Source organism: Gallinula chloropus (genome assembly GCF_964237585.1).
Source record: "Gallinula chloropus genome assembly, chromosome: 3".
NCBI classification, from domain to species: domain Eukaryota; kingdom Metazoa; phylum Chordata; class Aves; order Gruiformes; family Rallidae; genus Gallinula; species Gallinula chloropus.
In genome coordinates, this window is record NC_140087.1 from 94,418,774 (window position 1) to 94,441,441 (window position 22,668).

A 22,668-nucleotide genomic window follows, 5' to 3' on the forward strand; every position below is an offset into this window, starting at 1 on the left:
TGACATCCCAAGAATGAATAAAAGTCCTAGCCATGCACCAGCATCATAAACTGTATTAGATTTTATACATGTGGGTAGTGGATATGCTGTTTGCAATGCCATTAAAAGGCATGGAGCCTCCTGGAGTCCTGTACACAAGCACTCTCTCTATTGAGAGTCAGAACTTCATTAGGTGTAATAACAGGCAAACTCCAGGAAGGCCTACAACATGCAAATTACAAAAGATTGCCCTTAATAAGATCAGGGTTTCCCAGGGAGATGAAATGAGACAGAAAAAGTTATAGCTAAGATTAAATATTTTTACTGCCTTAAAAGATTAGAATGAAAGTCTTTAAATTTGCTGCTATCAGAGAAAAAGTCTTTTCTTTCTCTTACATGAGATATGAGCTACCTGGTAAAGAGTTGTTAACCTCTGCTATGCAAAATATAGATAGAACCATAAAATCTAAATTTGTAATTTCTTAAAGCATAACTTCCCTAAGCTCACAGTGTTATCTAATTACAGAACAAATTATTGATGGTTTTATTACTTCATCCTAAATACTATTAAAATTAATTTTAACTGTGTGCTAGGAAAAAAAAGGGAAGATAGTTCTTAATGTTTGAATGTAAAGTATTAAGTTAGGATTTAATTGTAAGAATACTCCTTTTCCCTTTTATCTATATAAATGTTTCATAATGAAAATCCCTTCCTAATGGTCCTTTAATATGCTAATAAATTTAGAATTATCTTGTATTTTTCATGAAAAAGAAACAGATTATTAGTCTAGAACTGCTGCTGTTAAAATCTTGTTCTGATTTTCAAGACAAAGACAAACACATTCAAAAGAAGAGAGGAAAACCTGAGACTAGAAAAGGTTTCTTAAAATGGCGGGGGCTGGTCATGATGTTATCACTCAGTTTAGCTAGTCTGTCTCTGGTTTTACAGTTAACTTTTCTGTTTCTCTCTTATTTTCAGTACACTATATTTTTTACATAGTGACAACCCTTAGCTAATTAAAATGTATCTCTCCATTAACTTTTGTGTCCTGTTCTACAGCACCTTTATTCATATTTTAAGTGACGTGATTTTTATAAGAAGCCTCAAAAGTAAACTCTCATTGATTTTTTTTCATTTGGTTTTCAAAAGACTACTTGTATTTGACTTTTGGTGACTTCTTTATAAATCGTGTTACGTAACAAGTGAATTAGGCTGTTGGATGCAATTTGTGCCTTTCCCAGAAAGTATCGATTCCTATAACAAGCCACTCTGAGACCGTAAGTATTAGTTACAGAAATTCGCTTGCAATCAGGAAGTGCTATGACTTTCTTACTTGTGAATGCAGGCATCGCTAGGTGATTGCTAAACAGAGTGTTCCAAGTTCTTAGTTTAGGAACCAACGTCAACTAACCATCCACTCTAGTGTTCTGGTAATGTAAGACTGTGATTGATGGGGAGTGAAGAAACAGTGAAAAGAGCACCGAGGTTTAGTTTCCAATACAGAGGTTACTTTTATCAAATAGAATCACCTGCATTCCTGTGTTATTTTTTTGTCCTGGGATAAATTCCAGAAAGTTGTGCTGCATTTAGTGACTCAGAATCTGTGGATGCTGGAATGCCCCTTCTGAGGAACCCGACTTATTTGGCCCCAGTCACCCATTGGTCTTTCAGGAGCTACAGCACCAGGCTTGGAATGGCAAGACTAGTAAAAACGATGCTTAACTTTCTTATGAATATATGCATTGTGCTACCTGGACATTAGTAACTAGCTGTATGACCTAAATACATGGAGGAGTTTCCACCAGACTTTAAACTCCTGTGCATGTTGATGCAATTTAAAAAGCAGGTCTGAAAAACATCACAGTCAAGCCCCAAGAGCTGCATGCTCAGCCCCATGCAAACGTGTATCCACATTCTCCTTCTTTCAAATACCTGACTTCCAATGCACACGTTGTTTTAACCCTGTGTTGGTACAGCTGTAGGATTTCCTACTGCTTTATGGCCTGAGACATCTTCATTTGCATGCCCACAGCCTAACACTAGCACCACCTCTTACTTGAAAATATACCCTGTTGGTAACTACTGCTCCTTACTTGGGGACTGCTGCTGATAGAAGCACTCAGCACTTGCAGACTTTGGTCCAAACGATGCCATTTGAAACCAAACCGACAGTGTAAGAACTAACTGTGCTCGGGGGTACAAGTACTTTTAGTCACAGAGACGTATTTAACGTTAACAGGTGACAGGTGGGACAGCCTGAGAGAGAAGCCGCGTAGTTCAGTGTAAAGACTCTTCACACAGTGTGGGGGTAAAGGGAGGCCATACGACGCGGACAGCGGCAGGCAAGCCGGGGCCAGGGCCCGTCGCTGTCCCTTCCCCCACCGCCATCAAAGCCCTAGAAAGCTCAAGCGGCGCCCCACGGCATCTCTGCCACCTGCCTCCCCCAGCAACCAGGGCGCCTCTCAACCGTAGGAGCAGAGAGGGGATGTCCAGTTATGATTGGCTCAAATTCCCGCAGCGCCTGGCGATTGGCTTCCGACTCACGGCTGGTCCCTCCCTGTCGCTCTGGAAGGTTCTCCGCAGGTTGGTTCGTGCCGCTTTTTGCTTCTGGTGGGCCAGGAGGTGTGTGTGGTTAGGGGACTTAAACAGTGCTCGGCTGTGCTGTAGCAGGTAAGCAAATTTTCTCGATCCTTTCAGGGAGAATAAGCAGGTGCATGTTTCCAGTCAGAGGAGGCAGCTATCTTGGATCAGTGTGAGGTACTGAGAGGCAGTCACTATGCGACCAGCCAGTCGGTATGCTTTTAGAGACAGTGGGATAAGCTCAGTGTTCAGAAACTAATACTAACAAAGATGGTTACTGTTAATGGATAGTTAACCCCCCTCGTTGTTTGTTTTAATAGGCTCGTAGTAAGTACTATTTAAAACCAGTCTTGTTTGTCCGACCTAGGGGCTCTGGCAGCCATTTTATGTCCATCACAAGAGCTGATCCCTTTATCTTACAGTTTGGAGAATGACATTGTTTTCTTTTACAGCTTGTATGTCTGATTTTGAAGCCCTCTTATTCTAGTCTGTAGTAATACTGGATTTGATTGAATAAAATGTTTTCAAGTATATATATTAATACTGGACAGTATTGAAGAAAATTTGTTTACTAGAGTCATCCTTTCTTCCTTGATCCTTGTCTATTAGCTGTCTAGTTGTTTATTATAACAACTGTGCTTAGAGGGGACACTTAGAGGGGACAAGTGCCTAGGTTTGGTACTTTGAAAAACTCACCTCTTTGTATTAGATATGATAGAGGCATCACATTTGCAGTGCAATTTATTATACCGAAATGCTCCGTAAATTTAAAGTACGGATGAGTGAAAGTTCAAAAGAAGAAACTTGACATCAAATAATTCTGTGAATGGGTGCTTCTGAGGATGGTTGGGATGAAGTATTTTCAGAACAGCCTGCTTATTTAACTTTACCCTGCTTTTGAGCCTGAGGTTGGCAAAAATGACACTTTATGGTTTTTGAAGTGTACAGATGTGATAATGTTCTCATGCTTAAAATGTAAACTTGAATCAGCTATTATGTTAAAAGTACCAGGTACTTTGTTTTATGGAAAAGAGTAGTTGTTCTACTGCTTTTTTCTTATTTGATTAAAAAAACTACCAGCAACAACACCAGGTTTGAAATTCAGAAGCAAAATGTAATTTCTAGCTGTTGAGATCCTAAACTATTCCTTTAGAATACCACAGATAACTTAAGTAAGTCTCCATTTACCTGAGATCTAGGTATAAAGCTCTGGACAAGCTTTTTAGGTGGGTCAAGTTCCTGTCAGTACTTCTGATTAACAGGCATGCATTTATGACCTTTAACAATTCATTGAACAGTTGAGCTAAATGATAAACCAGATACCCTGATCAAAGGCTGATACTCAAATGTCTGTCAGTAGCTGGACTTAAAAATTTGGTTTATTCTGCACAAACAGCTTAAGGCTGTTGTTTTTCATTAGTTTTCCTGTGGTATTCAATACCTGTTGCCTTGAAGGTGAGTTCGTTGACATATTTCATAGTAAGCTCTCTGGGAGAGGAAGGAAAGGAGGGTGTAGGTAGACTAAATGGCAGAGGTCAAGATAGAAAGCCAAGAAATAGTCCATCCACAATTATTAATCATGTAAGAGATCTCAAACTGACTTTGGTTTGTTGTCATAAAATTGCTGTTAGGCTATAATTAGATACTGAGAATTGCATTTCTAAACCAAGAAAAAAAAAAAGAAAAAGAAATTGCCCAGAAATCCTTCAACTTTCCGAAGAAGAATCTTTCCCAACTTGCAGCAACAATTTTTAAACACACTGACTGTCATGGTTTATTTAATTGATTGTTCTCAAATCCTTCTCATGGTCTTCTGACGCTCATATTTCTTGCCATGTCTCAAGAATAACTTTTAAAAATAATTAGAAAAATAAAAGATTTGCCAGTGACTGTTTTTCCTTTTTCTGCAAACCTGACACAAAATGTTTAATACTGGCCATGCTCAAATGGAATATCTGTGTCAATATAAGTAAAAAAACATGTTTCATGTTTGAATGCCTAGAACGTTATGCATAAATATCCACAGAGGAAACAAACCCCCAAAAGATTCCAGTTAGACTATGTGAACTGTCATATCTAAACAGCGATGGAAATAATTGATTAAAATCTAATGGCACAAGCCTGCATTTGTTTGCAGTAGAAACATAAAATCAAAACCAATTTGAAGTCCGTTGCTAGCGTTAGTCATGATGTAGTTTTAAGAGACCTAAACTTTCAGGAAAGTAACATTTTAACAAGTGTTTACTTTGAAGCGATAAATATCAAAAGCAATGGCGATTATGAATTTAATAGCAAAGCTACCATTTTATGAAATGGTAGTGTATAAAGACATGGAGTGCAAATAACTAGTATTCCCATTTAAGAACAATTTCCTCGTGGTCCCAAATTACAGTGCAGTGCAGTTACATTTAGGATTATGCGTCGTGTAGATGCCAGCCATATTTTAAGCTGAAGCCCACAATGAATGAAAATGTAACCATTACTGGTAGTGTGCTATTGAAATAAGATAACAGACATAGTTTTTGCATGTATATATTAAATTAGTTTAACATACATGGATACGAGATATTATGGTCCAAGGCAAAACTCATTACAGCTCATCAAACTTTGCATGTACCAGCTCTTTTAAATAAGTTCATTCCTTCTTGCCAGTTTAATTTACTCATTATTTAAAGATTGGAGAGAGAAGAAAATTACAAATGTTTGTTGTTTCTCCTGTAAGCCTTGCTTAAAATTTAAATAAATTGTTTTATCCTTAATATCAGTTAATATATAATTTCTAATAAATTAAGGTTATTAGAATATAAGGTTTGGAAGGACAAATAAATATGCTGGTCAGAATCTTTATAATATCAGACTGTTTAGAGAAGGTTGTATAAATAAAAATATAAAGAGTAGATGAGGTTTTTAAAACCATAACACTGTCTCAACATCTGTAGATAGCTAGTACTTAATAATTTTATTTCTTCTAGTATCTCACATTTTGCAGTGCTTAGTGCAGAAATCACATAGGCATTTTAACTTATGTAGCAAGAAGAAAATAGAAAACCTTTTGATAAAGTAAAACATAAGAATATGACAGCTAATGATTTTAATAATAAAATTCAGTAAGTGATTTGGGTGTTTTTTCAGTAGTGGTTTTATCAGAATCATTCAGTTGCAGCACTGTTTAGAAATTAGTTTTAATTTTTCTACACATCCAAATTAATCTATCGTATCACTTTAAGTCTTCTGGGTTGATTATTGTTAATTGAGTTAATATCAGTGCTACTAATCATATTGTAAACCTCATAACACCCACAAACTTTTTATTTTTTTTTTTGCCATGGGTTGGGTAAGCTGACAGCTAGTACAGAGTTAGTTACTCCATTACAGGGTTAGAGCAAGCCATGTATGATTTTTCAGATTAGGAAAACCAGGGCCAGTTGTAGATTATCTTCATGATTTAGAAATCAGTTTTCTCTCACAAGAGCAACAACATTATTAATATATTAACTATTCCAATATACTGGGAGGAACGGGTAAATCACTCAGTACCAGAAAACTCAAGAGAGGTGGTACAGTTGCTGAGACTTTACTCTGTGTAGATGTAGTTTTAGCTTAGTTTTCTTTAGTAGAAGTTAAAGTAAGGGTTAAACCCAGAAAAGATGAACAGGTATGCATTTTCTTTACTATTTATTTTAAATAAACTTCCTTATTTAGAATCTAAGTGCAAACAAACTTGCATAATGAAAACATTTTGTAATAAAAATCGGAATGATCTAGTTTGGTTAGTGAATATGTATGGTTATGTAAATTGTTAAGTCAATAATAAAAGTGAAGCCTTAAAGTGGCAACTCAGAAAAGACTTACATTAACAAAAAAGGCTGCATAAATAATGTTAGGAACTCAATATGGTTTAGAGCAGTTGCAAATATGATTTCACAGATGCTTACAATATTTTATGTTCACATTTATTTCACAAGGTTAAATGAACTGCTGTTAGCACTAACAAAATTAAGTTGCATGAAGTTTTCTGTAGGAAAAAGCCCTGCTTCTAATAAAACAGAACTTTGTGACTAAAATTCTCTGTAGAGGCAAAATCCCATAACTTTTCAGGAGAAAAGAAATCTCAAAGGCAAACCTGGAGTTAACCTTGAGTTTCTTGCTGGAGTATGTCTCCTGTTACATGCCAGTGATAAGTCTTATGATATGCTCATCCGGTTTGTCTTTACTGAAATCAATGTTGCAATTTAAGAATGTGGTCTGACAGAAGTACTTAGAACACATGGAATAAGAGAAGTTTTCCACATTTCTATTGATATGCTTCTGTTTTCAAGCAAGCTATTGTTTGTCCTATTTGTTCACCAAAGCGTTAAGAATCATAAAACTGCACAAAAATGCCCCAACTTTACAGTATCTTTAAAAAATGAAATAAATTCCATTCAAATTTTGCTGTAGACATGGAGTATATATTTTTATGGCAAAAATTCTGCTTAACCTACGCATGCTTGAAGATTTACCATGATCATAGTTCAGATCCTTGTTGTGCCTGATGAACCTTTTCATTGTAGTTTCTGTTTGCCAGATGTTCAGCTGCCATTTTCTGGTAAAGTAACATTGACTAGGGTTTAAGGACATAAGATTAAAAATTCTTCATTTACAGTGTTGGAGAAAGGAAAATATGCAGATGCTCTCAAATAATGCCTTTATACCACACACACTGTAAATTGGATAAAGACATGCTAAAATGTACATATGGTTCTGCGTATGTGTGCAGTAGGTTAAAAAAATTAACAGTTTTGACCCTGTGTATAGCTGGTAAAACCCACAAATACTATGTTATATATTACAGAAGAGAAAGCTATGTACAAAGAATGATGTGTTATTTATGCAGCTCTTGTGTTCTTTAGAGGACAAGCAAAAGATGATTTGGAGGAACTCAAAGGTACCATGTATCTGTCTAAAATTGATAGTAATGCATAATTATTACAAAAAGCAAGAAATAATGTAAATAGGTATAAAATCCTGTTCCTCCCATTTCTTGTTTGATTCACAGCATACTTCCCACTATACAGCTTCCTAGCATTTTGTGTTGCCCGGTGTATTCTGTGTCCTGACTGATGGTCCCACCTCTCTCAGCCTTTCCTCTTGTCAGAGATGTTAATGGCCCTTGGCTGGACTCTTTCCACTACCCTTGTCTGTCTTGTGCTGGGGAGCCCAGAAGTGACACTGCACTCCTGGTGTGGTCTCTCCAGTGCTAACCTGTGGGTAAGGAGCACCTCCAACAACCTGCTGGCAAAGCAGCCCAGGATACCTTAGTTGTTTTTGCTGGCAGGGTGCATGTACGCACACACGGGTATGGATTAGTAGTCCCCATTTCTGCCTTTTGTGTTCTTAGAACCATGGTACATCCTGAATTGGAAGGGACCCATAAGGATCATCACGTCCAACTCCTGGCTCCACACAGGGCCAGCCAGGTCTGAGAATGTGACTGAGCGCATTGTCCAGATGCTTGAACTCAGTCAAGCTCAGTGCTGCGACCACTTCCCTGGTGAGTCTCTTACAGTGCCAGACCACCGTCTCAGTAAAGAACCTCTTCCTAATATCCAACCTGAACCTCCCCTGTCGTAGCTTCATACTGTCCCTTAGGTTCTGTCACTGGTTTCCAGAGAGAGGAGATTGGCACCTGCCCCATTGATCCCTCTCATCTGGAAGCCATAGACTAAGGGACTTGAGCCTCTCCTCATAAGACTTCCCCTCCAGACCCTTAACATCCTTATTGCCCTCCTCTGGACACTCTCCAGTACTTCTGTGTCGCTCTTGTACTGTGGCATCAGTACTGCACAGTACTTGAGGGGAGGCCTCACCAGCACAGTGTAGAGTGGGACAATCACCTCCCTGAACTGGCTGGTAGTGCCGTGCTTGATGCACCCCAGGATAAGGCTGGCCATCCTGGCTGCCTGGGCACACTGCTGGCTCATGTTTAACTTGCTGTTGACCAAGACCCCCAAATCCCTCTCAGCATGGCTGGCCTCTAGTCTCTGATCCTCCAGTCTGTATGTGCAGCCAGGGTTGCCCCTTCCCAGGTGCAGCATCTGGCACTTGGCCTTGTTAAACTTCATGCTGTTGGTGATTGCCCAGCTGTCCAATCTGTCAACGTCCCTCTGCAAGGCTTCTCCACCCTCAGTGGAGTCAACAACTCCTCCCTATTTGGTGTTACCTGCAAACTTATAGTCCTGTGTGCACTTTATAGTCCTGTATCCTGGTTGTTTATGAAAACATTAAAAAGAACTGGACCTAAGATGGAACCCTGGGTCTGCCAGCCAGACAGATGTAACCCCATTTACTATCACCTTCAGGGCCCCACCCATCAGCCAATTGCCCACCCAATGCATTATGGCTTTGTCTAGTTGTATGCTGGACATTTTGTCCAGCAAGATACTGTGAGGAACAGTATCAAAAACCTTACTGAGAGCCAAAAAAATAACATCAACTCGTTTCCCTTGGTCAACCAGCTGGGTGATCTTTCTGTAAAGGAAAGTCAGATTCTGAACCCATGTTGGCTGTGACCAGTGACTTGTGGTTTTTTTTTCCACTATAACACTTTTCATGGAACTGGTAAATATGCAAAGAATAGAGGAAATAATTTATTAAAATATTTAATAACTGAGATTTGGGTATGATAGAATAGAAAACATTAACGTGTGTGCTAGTAATGTAATTTATCTCAGTGTATTTTGTTTTTTTATTTCCTTAGCACAACTCCCAGCAAATGATTTTCCAATTTCATTTCAGTATTTTGTTTTAAAAATATACAACATCTCCTTATCTGTTATATTAACTTTTGATCTCCCACTTTGTGGACTTACGTTGTCAATTTTATTCTCTTTTCATGTAAAGTGTTGAATTTCAGTTCTGGAGCCTGAGTTCAGGAATACAGAGCAGTAACAGTAAACTAGAAATTAAGTGCACTTTTTTTTTTTTTAACAGATGGAGTCCACAGGTTGCAAGTTGTGTTAGTTGCATGGAATAGCCTTGCTGATGTAATACACAGAATACAAAATGTTGCTTTCTTTTTTTGATCAGAATATGTAGTTGATTCATCAGTACATTACTGAGCTCATCTGGAGTGTCCAACATGCTTTCAGGCAATTATTTATCTTTTGTCTTCTCACTGCAGATGTTTCTGGCATTTAATTTGTGCCAAAATACCTTGTATTAACTCAGGAAGGTACCCTGCATTTTATTTGCTGGACCTGAAAATAGTATATCTGTGAGGTTCAGAAAATCCATGTTACAGAAATCATGGGTGTGTCCCATGCAGGCATAGCAACTGTTGTTCAGCATGAGCACAAAATAAAATGCAGTTCAGAAAAATATGAATCACAAATATACTGTGTACAAATTGATCGGCACAAAAGTTGATCTGACCAACTATAGTGGAACATCTGTGTAAATTAAGTCCTGGGTTCAGTGGAGCAGTTCCAGACTATATGACAACTCATTTGGCAGGAGAGTATCAACATACAAATCTCTGGGCCAACTGCCCTACATTTCCTTGACCATTCTGATGCTTATGTTTTAAAACTCTATTAGGACATTAAGTAATTTCTCTTTACTGTTAGTGTAAAAGCTCATAGTCCATATGTCTCTGAATGCAATTGTCTGTTTCAAAAATACAAATACGGTAACAGAAGTCAAAATTCAGAAATATTATTTACAGACTGTAAACACCTGTAGATTTCATGATGATGCTACTACACATTTGATGAGTATACTATGACAGTTTATTTACGCACTCAACTTAAAAAAACTTGCTAAGTTTTTTTTCATGTTACTTGCTCCCATTGTACTTGGATTTTAAGGGATGTTAAAATATTCCTGTTGCGATGTTTGAGAATTAATGAAATTATTCACATTAGTCATGCTTACCATTAAAGGGTTTCCTGACTGTTGGTAGAAGCCTTGTTAAAAGCAATTAAAACTTGTTCTGAATTGGTGTGTTTGCATTGTTCCCCTTCTTTAATTAATAATCAATTCAGCAGATGCTTTTTTTTTTTTTTGATACAACATAGGAAAAAAGGTGCTTTACACTTTTTATTTTTGGGAAACTGTCAAACACCTTATTGCATGCAGATACCGGGTAATTTTGAAGCTGGAGATAATACTGTAGTGTGGTTACAATTTGGTATGACAACTTTGCAGTGTAATGAAAAAATGTCCTATAGTACATTTTGTTTCGAGGTGGATACACACAGTGTTGAAGTTCTACTTATTAAGAAATTTAGCACTCACAACCACATATCATTAGTATATTTAATGCTATCATCATAGTGCTAGAAGACTTGCATTTATGTTGTCAGGATTACTACCTAATAACACCCTATATTCTGTGTAATACATTGTATGGGAGACTGTATTTCTCACATATCATGAATTGTGTAGTAGTGCTCAGTTAAAATACCAATGCACAATTTCATGTTAAAGGTGTTAAGTTGGTAGCTACATAATCCTGAGAATTTCCATCATAAATTATTACTAAACTAAAAGGAAATAGATTTGGATTAGACATAAGGAAAGAATCCTTCACTCTGAGGGTGGTGAGGCACTGGTACAGGTCCCCTCCCTGTCAGTGTTCAAGGCCAGGTTGGATGGGGCTTTGAGCAGCCTGGTCTAGTCAACAGTGTCCCTGCCCATGGCAGGGGGGTTGGAAGTAGATAATCTTTAAGGTCCCTTCCAGCACAAACTGTTCTGCGATTCTGTGGTTTTATATTGAGTTTTGATAAGATTGCATGCTGAATGGTATGATCCAGCTGATTATAAATACTTGTGTTTTAGGAATGTCGGTGTAATACCTAAGCAAAATAATTTTATAGGAGAGATAATGTCGTTTCTTAGAAAAAAACTTGGAGTAAGGAAAAAGAGAGAAAATAAACGAGTTGATGTACTGAAGTTGATTATACAAGAAGTTAGGTAACAGCATCATGTAGCCTCTTTTTTCCTCTTATTAGTAGATCAAACTATTGACAGATTCATAAATTTCAAGTTCAGTTTGGAAATGGTGAAGCATTTGTTAGAGGAGAAAAAGTGTACAATGATGACTAATAATATCTGTTGTATTAAAAACACAAAAAGTAACGATTATTTATTTTCCTTAATGCATTACAGAGGTACCAGTGTGTTTGCTTGCCTGGGTGGGAAGGAACATTCTGTGAATATGAATCAAATGAATGTTATTCAGAGCCCTGTAAAAACAATGGCACCTGCATGGATCTTTTCAATGCCTATCGGTAAGCATTGTATCTTTTCCCTGTATATTCTAGGACTGACAGACCTAGACATCCAGTTACTTTATTTCATATTTTGGGGAGTGGAATGTTGCTAGGCAAAGAATTTGTGTGATGGATATACTGCATATTAATTTGATATCAGCAGACATAATTAATTTTAGATGGAAAACTACAAAAAGAAAAAGCATCAATTGAAAACACCAAGTGACATAATCTGGAAGTGTCTTTTGTTGAAATATAGGATATTTTTCTGCCATATATGCCTGGTAAATCCAGGATATGCTATTATCAGAGTAAAAATAGTGGGAGTGGACATAGTCGCACAATCTCAGATGACGAGATTATATCATTGCTGCCACCTTGTGGCTTCAAATGACAACAAAATAGTAATTTAACTAAAATTTACAACCACACAGAGAAAGCATGTGGATCTGACACTAACTGTATTATTTTTAACTCAAAAGCCAATCTTTATTTACTGTGTGCATTTATGATTTAAAAATTATTTTTTTTCTCGTAGTATGAGGATAAAGACTCTGTAAACCATCTGTAATCAGCTTCTGTTATTTATCGCCAGGGTTTACCTTTATTATGATGTCAATACTGGAACAGTCTTTCTGTATCTGAATGTAAAACTGCATAAAAAGCACAGTGTAATGCCTTTAGGTAGTACACAGTCTAGTTGTTTTGCAACTATATTCCTATATGTAATCTATGTAATTATAGAGTATATATACACAATAATTGGAAAGAAAACCTGCCACATTTGAAGACAGGCAAACAATTCCATAAATAGCCAAAGATATTAAAGTTAAATGATATTATATAACAGAACATAAAACAATCTCTGTTTTTGTAAATTTTTGTAGTTTGTATCATTGTGAAGTTTGTAGTTTACTAATAAGAAAATACTTTAATAACTGCATACCTTATGTTTGATTAGATGATATTAAAATTCTTACATTATATAATGGATTATATATGCAAATACATAGTTTCATGAACCTCAAAGACAATTCCAGATGCATTAATATTTTGCAACACTGTATCGTTATTGGTCCTTACATTTTACCGATTTTTTCATCTTCAAAGCATTATGTATATTTTGTATGGTAAAATGTCTTATCCTGGTTTGTTCATAGCTGGATCAATTACTTATGAAAAAAAACAGGGATTCTGTACTGTTTATTGAGGAAAAACAATGCTCAAAAAGTACTTTTTCTGGATTGGGAAATACTGAATTGTTAAAGAAAATGTTTACGAGAGAATTGGTTTGAACTGTAAGCATCACATCTATTTTTTCTCAAGCCTATTTGTCCTATTTGACATAGGAGTGCAAAGAAATTACACTTACCATTGGATTATGATATACAGGGGTCATGATGAGCTGAACGAAAGCAACTTCTTCAGAGATACCTATAGTTGAACCTGGGAGTCTGAGACTTGGCAACCACAAGGAAAAATAGTCTAGACCAACGTTTTTATTGTATGATCTAAAGCTATTTCTTCAGTTATTCAATTACCCTAGTTTATACAAACTGATGTTAAAAGACATTGTGTTTTTTTCTTTGACTTACGCTTAATATCAAAAAAGTGTTTGCTTCTATTACCTTTTTAAACTCTTTTCTCTTAAAAACTACAGTAACAAAACAAAGTGTTCATCTCATGGTAGCTTAGCAGTGACAGTGGCTCGTAGCTGATCCTGAAGACATCCAGCCATATCTTTAAAATTTACCATCTTTAAAACCGGATAACTGAACTCTAACAGCCTCATTTGCATTCTTGAGCTGTGCCTGGGCATTGTTTTGAACAAGCACAAGTTGGTCTGGATGAAAGTCAGGCCAGGAACTGTTGAGAATGCAACTGTGATAGACAATGCAGTTTTCTCGCCTGTGGCCATGTTCTGGCACTGGTTTATTTTCCTGGTGTAATTTTAGCTGCTGGCAACGATACTCAGAATTTTCAGCACTGCTATGAAGTTGGCTACACCACTGCTAGTACTTGCTATCATATCTAATTTGAATTAGTGTAGAGGAGAGATAGCACAGCTTTCTTTCATGCCTTTGATAATACTCATTAGTTTACTTAAATATTTGCAATTCTATCTGAAAACATTAGTTCTTGAAAAACTAAGTACTTGATCGTGCAACTGTATAAAAAAAAAGTAATGAAAAAAACAGAAAATATAATAAAAAGGAAATAATTTACCAAGTTTTAAATCTCTAATATTTGGAATAATAATGACAACCATAGTTCCTTATAACAAATACTCTTATTTAAGTTAATTTATCGATCTGATGCTAATTTTTGAGCCTTGATAAGAAAACTTACTGCCAAAACTAATGGATCAACAAATGTGCTGGAACAGAATGCTTTTTTTATGGATTCCATCATAGGAAAATAAATTACATGCTGACTGGGGGAAAAAAAAGCACACCTTCACAGTGTGCATGTTTTTATTTTTAAAAAATCAGAATAATAAATTTAGAATAAAATACTGAACATATAGTTAAACCTGAGTTGTTAAATGTAAAAGCATTTGTTACATAATTCCTGTTTTGTTGCAGTTAGTTTATCAGCTGAACAAAAATCAATAAATTTATTTTCCTCATTTCTCACTTTTCAGTTTGGTGCACAGCAAAGAAATGAGTTTAGAATACTTTCCTACATATATTTCCAGTACCCTGTGAACTTCACTCTAATTCTCACGATAGCATGATCTCTCAAATTACATCTCTGAACATTTATAGACAGATGCATCCATTATCAGCTGAATTCCCAATTTCTCCTCTATGCTATTGTATCTTCTCTCTTAAGGTTTTGCCTTAAGAACATCAAACCCTAATTAAAGCCCCTGTGTCTCCTTTGCTGTTACCAATTTACAGGAAAGCTTGAAGTAAAAATACCTTCCACTCTTCTTGCAAAATAACAGGCAACATATTTTTATGGATGAACTGGTATTTCTAATGATACAGAATAGTTTGAAACTTGCCTATAATCATTATGATGTTAAAACAGGAGAATTAACCAAGTGTCTTTCCAGTGTACAGAGTTCTTTACATATTTCCATATTGAATACCACAGATTTGGACTATTTGCCATTTTTTCTGTATTCATTGTTGAGATTGTTGGAATAAAGATGGGAAGTGTGCTGTTGCTGCTTTTCTTTTATAACATACCATTGGAGTTCTCCATAATAAACAGGAAATCAGGCTTACGTAAGCGTATATCCTCATGCTGTCTGTTGTTCTCATGTTCTTTATAATAGTTTTACTGTTTGCTTTTAACTTTGTACTGTTTCAGTAGAGAGAAGTTATCTTTTGTCAGCAGTTGAATCCATCCACTAAGATTCCATTTTACAATCTCTGTGTAAACTGAAGTTGAGTTCTATTTTTATACCTGTAGTTTATGCTTTTTCCTCTTTGCTACTTTTTAAAAAAAAAATTTCCTCTTTACAAAACTTAAGTGCAGAACAGTCATCCTTACAGTATCTTTGTTCACTGATTGGAACCCATGCTGACTGTGTTAGTCATTCTGACAGTGCCAGTCCTTAGCATTAGAGCTTTGTCCAGCTCCCTATGACTTGACTATAAAGTATAAATTCATTTTATTGTAATTTCATTAAAGATAAGTTTATTGCAAATGAATTTATGGATGCATGTATCCATCTGCATATCATATATGATCTCTATGATGGGAATGTTTAAAAAGACTGACAAACTATGCAATTTCCAAGCTTGAGAATGACTCTTTACTGGATTGCAGCTATTCATTAACATTACACAGTGCCAAAGGTTAATTCTTAATTGCTGTTAATTATTATCATTGCATGTACAGCACCATTAGTCCTTACCATTAGGAACTTTACAAACTAATACTACTAAAATTATTTTATATTTATCATTTATGTTTATATAATTTTGCAGTATTATGGAACTGATGCTGTTTAGTTAGCACTGCTGGCTGTGGCTGTTGATGGTTTTTAGTTGCTGAGGTCAAGGTAGTCACTGTCTAGAGCTCTTCAGTGAGGGAAGCAGGAACCACAGTAGCTTGTGTTCTCTTTTCCCTGTCTTTCCTCATTTATCAATGTTTTACGCTTCCTGCCTTCTCTACCCTTGACCATCTTACTTTTGAAATCAGGCCACTTCTTAGTCACTTAGTTCAGCAGGCACAGATACTTTTCCTGCTGACTCATTCTTATTCTCTAGGTTTTGCTCTTGGCACGTGTTTTCTTAAACTCCGTTTGGGCAGGTCTCCATTTGCCCCTTCACAGTTAGAGATATGATTTATATTTAAGCCTAATTGTTAGAAAATACTCTTTAAGTGGTGTCACAGTATCATGAAATGCTTACTCGTTTTCTCCAGTGCTTATGTCTGGAACAAATACTAAGTGCAGTTCCTTTAGCCTGCTTCTAAGTACCCTGTTTTGTGTGCAGTGGTGGTCTTCCTGGGTACACGATACAGATATTAGTTCTGTCCATTGTTATGCTCAGGTCACATGTGGATATTCAGTTAAAAACTGTAGATAATTTTGTAATGTTACTTGTGTGTCTGTGATTCTGGAACTGAAACATTTCTTTCCCACTGACTTCTCCAAAGACAAAAGTCTGATGGTCTTCTTTAGCAATGCTTCTTCAATTAGTAACCATGCCACAATCATATTTCATAATTTTTACTTAGATAACAGTTTAGACCAGCTGACAATTTGGGTAATCACAGTGTCAACCAGAGTTAGATTTACTCCGTCTCCTTCCTGTAACTTTCTCAGTCTGTTCCCAAATACAACATCTCGCCCTGTAGTTCTCTTAGCATTTAGAGTTTTTCAGTAATGTGTAACTGTCATCTACCTTTCCATAACTCTTAAAAAAGGACCAATCATGTAATGAGAGTATCTTCAGTGTTACGCAAGCCATGAACTGTATTATAGTACTGTTACAGAAAAGCACCATACTATTTTTACTTTTTTTTTTCCTTTTTTCTTTTTTTTTTCCTTTTTTTCCCACCCAGAAAGAATGTCTTTGGAAAAGAGGGTGATTTTTATCTTTGCTGTATTTTGTATTTTCTCAGAAATATGCAAGAACTCTTCTATGCTATGTTGTATAAGCCAGGCAATTGCTAAATTAGGGATGGGTGAATATCTGAAAGATCCACAAGTAAAAAAATGCATATATATGCAGTATTTATAAAGATGTGCTTATTTCTAAATGAGTGGATTTTGAACCATCATGGAATTCAAAAGTAAATAGTGACATGATTATAATTTGAATGCTGGGTTCAGTCTGCCTTCTGTTTTTACTGGCACTCCTTTAAACTACCGCTATACTACTTCTTACTTTTTCTCCCCCAGAAGCAGGAAACAGCTTTTCCCACAGATGGGGATCAGCTTGGCATTTAATGGTCCCAGATGCCGAACTCTGGAACATTTTTTTGCAAGCAGCATCTGGCTTCTTAGCTGGCATTTCTTCAGGGTTCTTTGGCCAGCTCTTCCTCTCTTGCTTCAGAGACATCTCCCAAAACATTTGTCTGCTGTGCTTCTGACTTCAGTTCTGACCTGTAATTTTTTTCTTCATCCTAGTACAGAGGTATGTATGTACCTCGTGCTCAAAACCATCTTCAAAAGATTTGTATGGACAGTCAGGACATTTACTAATGAATTAGCTAAAGAATTTTGTGAAAGTGCAAACAAGTGTTTCCTCCGAAGATAGCAAGTGTTAAATAGTTTCATCTCTGGTGATAATGCTAACAACTGGAAATGTGTTGTTGGGCTGCTTGTTATGCTACAGTGTGTGAAATCAGCTTTAGGGTTTTCATTGCCTTAGGCAAACAACATATTGCTGTGCCATCTCAGTAGCATCTACTAAGAAGTCACTGACATTCTGCATCCCTTAGGGTGTATTTTGGCCATTATTCAACAGTTTTCTGAAAAGACAGCGGCATTTTTATTCAAAATCCCATGATATTTAAACCAACACAAACTAATTAGCTGGAAAATACCCCCCAAACAAGCTCATCAACTTTTCCTTTCTGAACAAGAGAATTTCTCTTCCTTGTATGTTTAATCATTAGGTGACGTATTTTAAATAAATGTTTCATAATATCTTTCCGTTACAGACCCCAAAACTCCATGAAATGACCGTGTGATGAACTCACAGGTTCAGTGGAGGGAGTACTAAACAGTTTGTGAAATAATGATGTACCTGAGGCATAGCTTTGAGAGCGCACGAAATGCAACATGAAGTTACCCAAATTCATCATAGCTATAGGGGAGTTAAACACTTTCAGTGTAAATGATGTACAAACACATGAGCCCGGCTAACAGACACAATGAACAGATGAAGCAGTTTGCACAGCAGTTTCTGGGCTCTGGATTGAGCTAGATTGCTTGGGAACTACTTGTAGGGTCATCAGAGGACAGCTGTGAACTCTGAGGAGCTTTAGGGTGCCTGCTGCTCCTGGGAAGTGGTAGTTACAGGAGGCTGTGACTGCTAGCAGGCTGTAGTGGTTTCCCACAAGCTTTGTTGTCAACTTTTTGTGACTTTTAGCTTTTTGTTTGCAGCTGACTCTTCTTTAGGGTCAGCCAGGGTTTCTTTCAGCAAATGCTAGAAAGAGTGTATGTAACTATTAAGCCTAGAATACAGCCAACAGAGGCAAGTAGTGTAGAAGGTAGCCAGAAACTCTGTTGAGGACATGGTGTACTTAGGTAGTCAGTAACTACGGTCAGGGCACTATCACTGACCATCCATAGGAGCAACTACCTTGCTACAGTAGAGACAAAACCAGTTTGGGATCCTCAGGGTAGGTGCAGTTCTGCAGGTCTGGGGCTGCAGGGATGTCTGGGGCTCTTGTTGAGGCTGGGACCAGAGAGCAGTGTTGTTGTCTTCAGGAGGTACGGCTAGAGAAGGATCTGCACTGTAAATGAGCTGCAGGAACCAATCAGCAGACACTGCAGCTTTAGGGATGATAAGAACATTATATTCTGCAAGGCCCTACACATACAAGAACCATAACTCCTAACCGTAGTAAAGGAGGACCAGGCAGAGTCTGAGCTTAGGAGATATGGAAATGGAGACTCCAGTGATCATGGAAGCTGGAAGCTTGCAACATCAACAACAAGATGAGGGCTCCTGCCCTTTTTCCAGTTCTGCAGCTGCAGAGCAGGTTCAGTGACCTGGTAGCAGAGGAGGGACTGACAGCTCTGTGCAGTGAGCCATCGAAGTCAGCTGAACCTGAGCTGTGATGTAGAGCCAGGTCGAAAGGGTAAGTGAATGTACTGGGAGATGCCCTGTTGCAGGATCCTGGTAGGAAGTATCACAAGTCCTGAGGGAGCTGATAACATGTCATTGCAAGGCTGTTCTTCATTATGGTCTTAGTGACTGGGAGAGTTTCCCAAGGATTGAAGGAAAGATTAAAAAAATAGAAATATAGCAGAGAATGGACTCTGAGAGAGTGCAGTAGACTCTGCAGAAGTTTGCCAAAACTGAGTTAGAAAACTGCATCGGGTTCCTTTCTAAAAAAAAACAACAAACAACCAAAAAACAAACAAACAAAAGGAACTATTCAACAAAGGAATTAATAATTTTCCTCAAAGCTGTTGAGGTGAAGCAAGTAGAGGTTCAAAGAATCAGGTTGCATCATATTAGAATATTCCTGTTGTTCAGGTTTGAAGATGGTGGTGCATTAGAAGGTAGGTGTATGAGCTAAAGTGCTGTTGAAAGAGTAGATAAAGCTTAAGGAGAAGTGCAAGAGATAGAAACCTGGGTGCTCATGAGACTTGGTCTAATACAGAAAAATAAAATTATAAAAGAACAAGAAAGCCTTATTGTCTTCAATGCAAATGACAACATGTAGCATTGTTTCTTTGATTATTTTTAAAAATCTATTTATTTTACCATTATCTATCTATAGTTACTGTCAGGTGAGTACATAACATGCAGTATTTGGCATTTTTCTGCCTGACAGATCTTCAATGGAAGTCATCACCCTATCATGTTATATATCAGTAATGGTAAAATTTAAATTCAGTGGCTGACATTCTGTAGCTACAGTTCTGGGTAATAACAAAAATGCTGCCACCACTTTGTTGTTGTGGGACAGTGAAAATTAAAGCTAGAATGGATAGAAATAAGAACAGAAGAATGACTGAAAAGGTTTTCAAGACAGACTTCACTACCTCATTATTTCTAATCCAAATCTTTTACAATGCTTCTGTTGCAACGATTCATAATGGACTCCATTCTCCTTGTTCTTTTGCCCTTAACAGTTCGCTAAAAGCACATTCACTTTTTTTTTTTTTAATTTGGGAAACCTTAATAAAATGGAAGTTTAGGCAAACAAACAAAAAATGGTGCTGACACTTTAAAAAGGGCTCATTAGAAATAAATGGGGAAACCATCTGTCATTGTTAGCTACAGATTAAATGTTTCATGCATTGGCAATGTCTAATACAAGCACAAAGGAACAAAATCCAAAAAAGATTATGAGCGTTGCTGCTTACATTATATCCTGATGAACCACAAAACAGTTCCACGTAAAAGCATAGGATGTAGAGCCTCATTCTCTTTACTATAAAAATCTGTATTTTTTCCTGTTTTGAAAGGATATCAATAAAACCAGTATATTGCATGTGTTGGAACAGATTGTATCAATTTCATAGGTATTGTTCCTTTTACCTACCCACCTTAAAGCAATACTAAAATAATTAAGAATCAACGTTTTTGTAAATGAATTGTCAGTTTTAATGCCAAGGTGTTACTTGTGCAAGTAGTTTACCTTGTAAATAACTTCTCAGCCAAAGCAAAAGCAAGGTTTCATCTTCAGTTAGAAATTTTCTTCTGATGTAGAGAAAAATTTTTCAAGAATAGCAGTCACAATTTCTTTATTAGTTTCAGCATACAAGACTGTTTTGCAGACAGCATTTTCTCTGTTTTGGGAGGTAACAGGCAGAAAACGAAGCCTGACTATGTATTTGGTTGTAATGTGGGAGAATAGGTTTTAGTTACGTCAAGTAGTAAATACAACCTAGCCCAGACAGTATTGATTTTCATCAATGGGGCTCAGATACTGTAGATGAGTAAATTGTATAGCTATTGTTAGGTCACAGGGGTGATGAAGACAACATACCCAAAGAAAAATTCTGCAAGATTCTGCAAGAATAAATTCTAGCTAATGGAAGCAAAAGAAAGAGAGATCTGTCTTAGAGTGGGTTTTTTGGTTGGGTTTTTTTGTTTGGCTTTTTTTTTTTTTCATTAAAGATGTGATAAAATTACAATTTTTAACATTTTTTTTAAAAAAAAGGTTGTGTTAGCAACAAATTTTTTTTTAGAGATAATTGTATAAAAACAAGACATTTGAAAAAGTATGAACTTGTCAGCTAAAACACGTAATTTCACCTTTGAAATGATTGCCTATATGTGATAGTACAATATAAAGTACATGTACACATGTACAAATGATGTGAAATGACTCTAGAATTAGTAAACCGTGCACAATACATAATTAGAAAATTAACATAATCTTCACCACCACTAGTTTCTATGAGTAATCAAATTTTAGTGATTTGGGGTTTGTCGGGATTTTAACTGTTGTTCTGTTACAATAGAAGTATTACAGGAAAGTTTGTTTAGACTGAATTACAGATAGTAGACTATTAGAGGTCCTCGGTAAAGCAGTGCTCGCTCTTCAACAATAGCAAGTGGACTAATGTAGGGTCTGTAATTACTATATTTGCTTCCACCAGATGCCAGTTTGGATGTGTGAAAAAGATCTGTCCCAGTTACAATAGGAAGCCTTTATCTTTGAAGGTCACAAGTAGAAAAAAGGGAGCACAAATATAAAAGTCACACATACCTCTCTGTGAGCATTCATAAATACTGTTATGTTTATTTCTTAAGCTTATTCATTTGATATCTGGAAGAGGCTGTCTTAAAATTTTCATAGGTTTGCTCTATTGAAATATGTCAGTGAGACAGCCATAGTAGAAGGCTGGATTGTATATATCACAGTAGATATCAAAGGTGTCTGATAAAGACAACTGACTCTTGGAGACCAGTTGAAAATTTTTGTTACTTGCTTTTTTAGTTTTATGTCAGAACAATAATCTTTTAAGGACAACGCTATTTTTGAAATGCTGGTTGCCAGGACATGACAATTTTAATTTTGCTTTGCAGCAGAATCTGTAGTAGGGGAATATCTACCACGTCTACAAGTGTAGGATTTGAGCAGTGTATTTTTATTTATTTATAGGGAAGTAACTGAGTTGAACTTTAAAAGCCTTACTTCTGCTCCTTTCCTGTTGTTAGCTGCTTGGAATTTGTGGTGCTCCTCTATAAAATATTTAATGGGTTAACTTAAATAATTCTTAGGCAAGCTTAAGCTTGTTATCTCTGGTAAATTTAGTTGTGGTGAAATGACATGTTATTACCTCAGTTACTTGTTGGAGGTTGTAGTCCTCATACATGGTGAACAGTAAGAGATTATAATTTGGCATATTAACTTGGAACATTAATTAACATAAAGGTCAGCTTGTACAAAATCTTTTTTCTTTTCTTGCTATTATTCCAATAACAAATGTGAGAACAGAGGTATCCTTGCTTCGTAATCTTTTTCTGACTGCCAGTATTGGCGATGGCAAACGCTGTAGCTGTTCCAAATGTTTTATTTCACGTTGGGTCCTTTGAAAATCTTATAATGTTGAAATTTTTATAATGTTGAAATTAGCATGGTGAGACTTGTCCGCGTGCTTCACTGTCTGTGGTTCACTAGATAAACTTGTATGTATAACTAACTACCCCTGAGCGTTGAAAATATTCAAATAGTTCTCTTAAAATGTAGAAACAT

The 22,668-nt window shown here is 36.6% G+C and overlaps 1 protein-coding gene across 1 annotated transcript in view; it reads left to right on the forward strand.

Moving 5' to 3' along the window:
- The window catches only part of EYS (eyes shut homolog), a gene marked incomplete at both ends in the record, with an annotated part of 784,773 nt that overhangs the window by 276,664 nt on the left and 485,441 nt on the right, over positions 1-22,668 (forward strand). Inside the window, one exon of the mRNA XM_084261159.1 lies at positions 11,711-11,832. Within this exon, the coding sequence (XP_084117285.1) occupies positions 11,711-11,832 (122 nt within the window). The remainder of the gene's footprint in view (positions 1-11,710; positions 11,833-22,668) is intronic.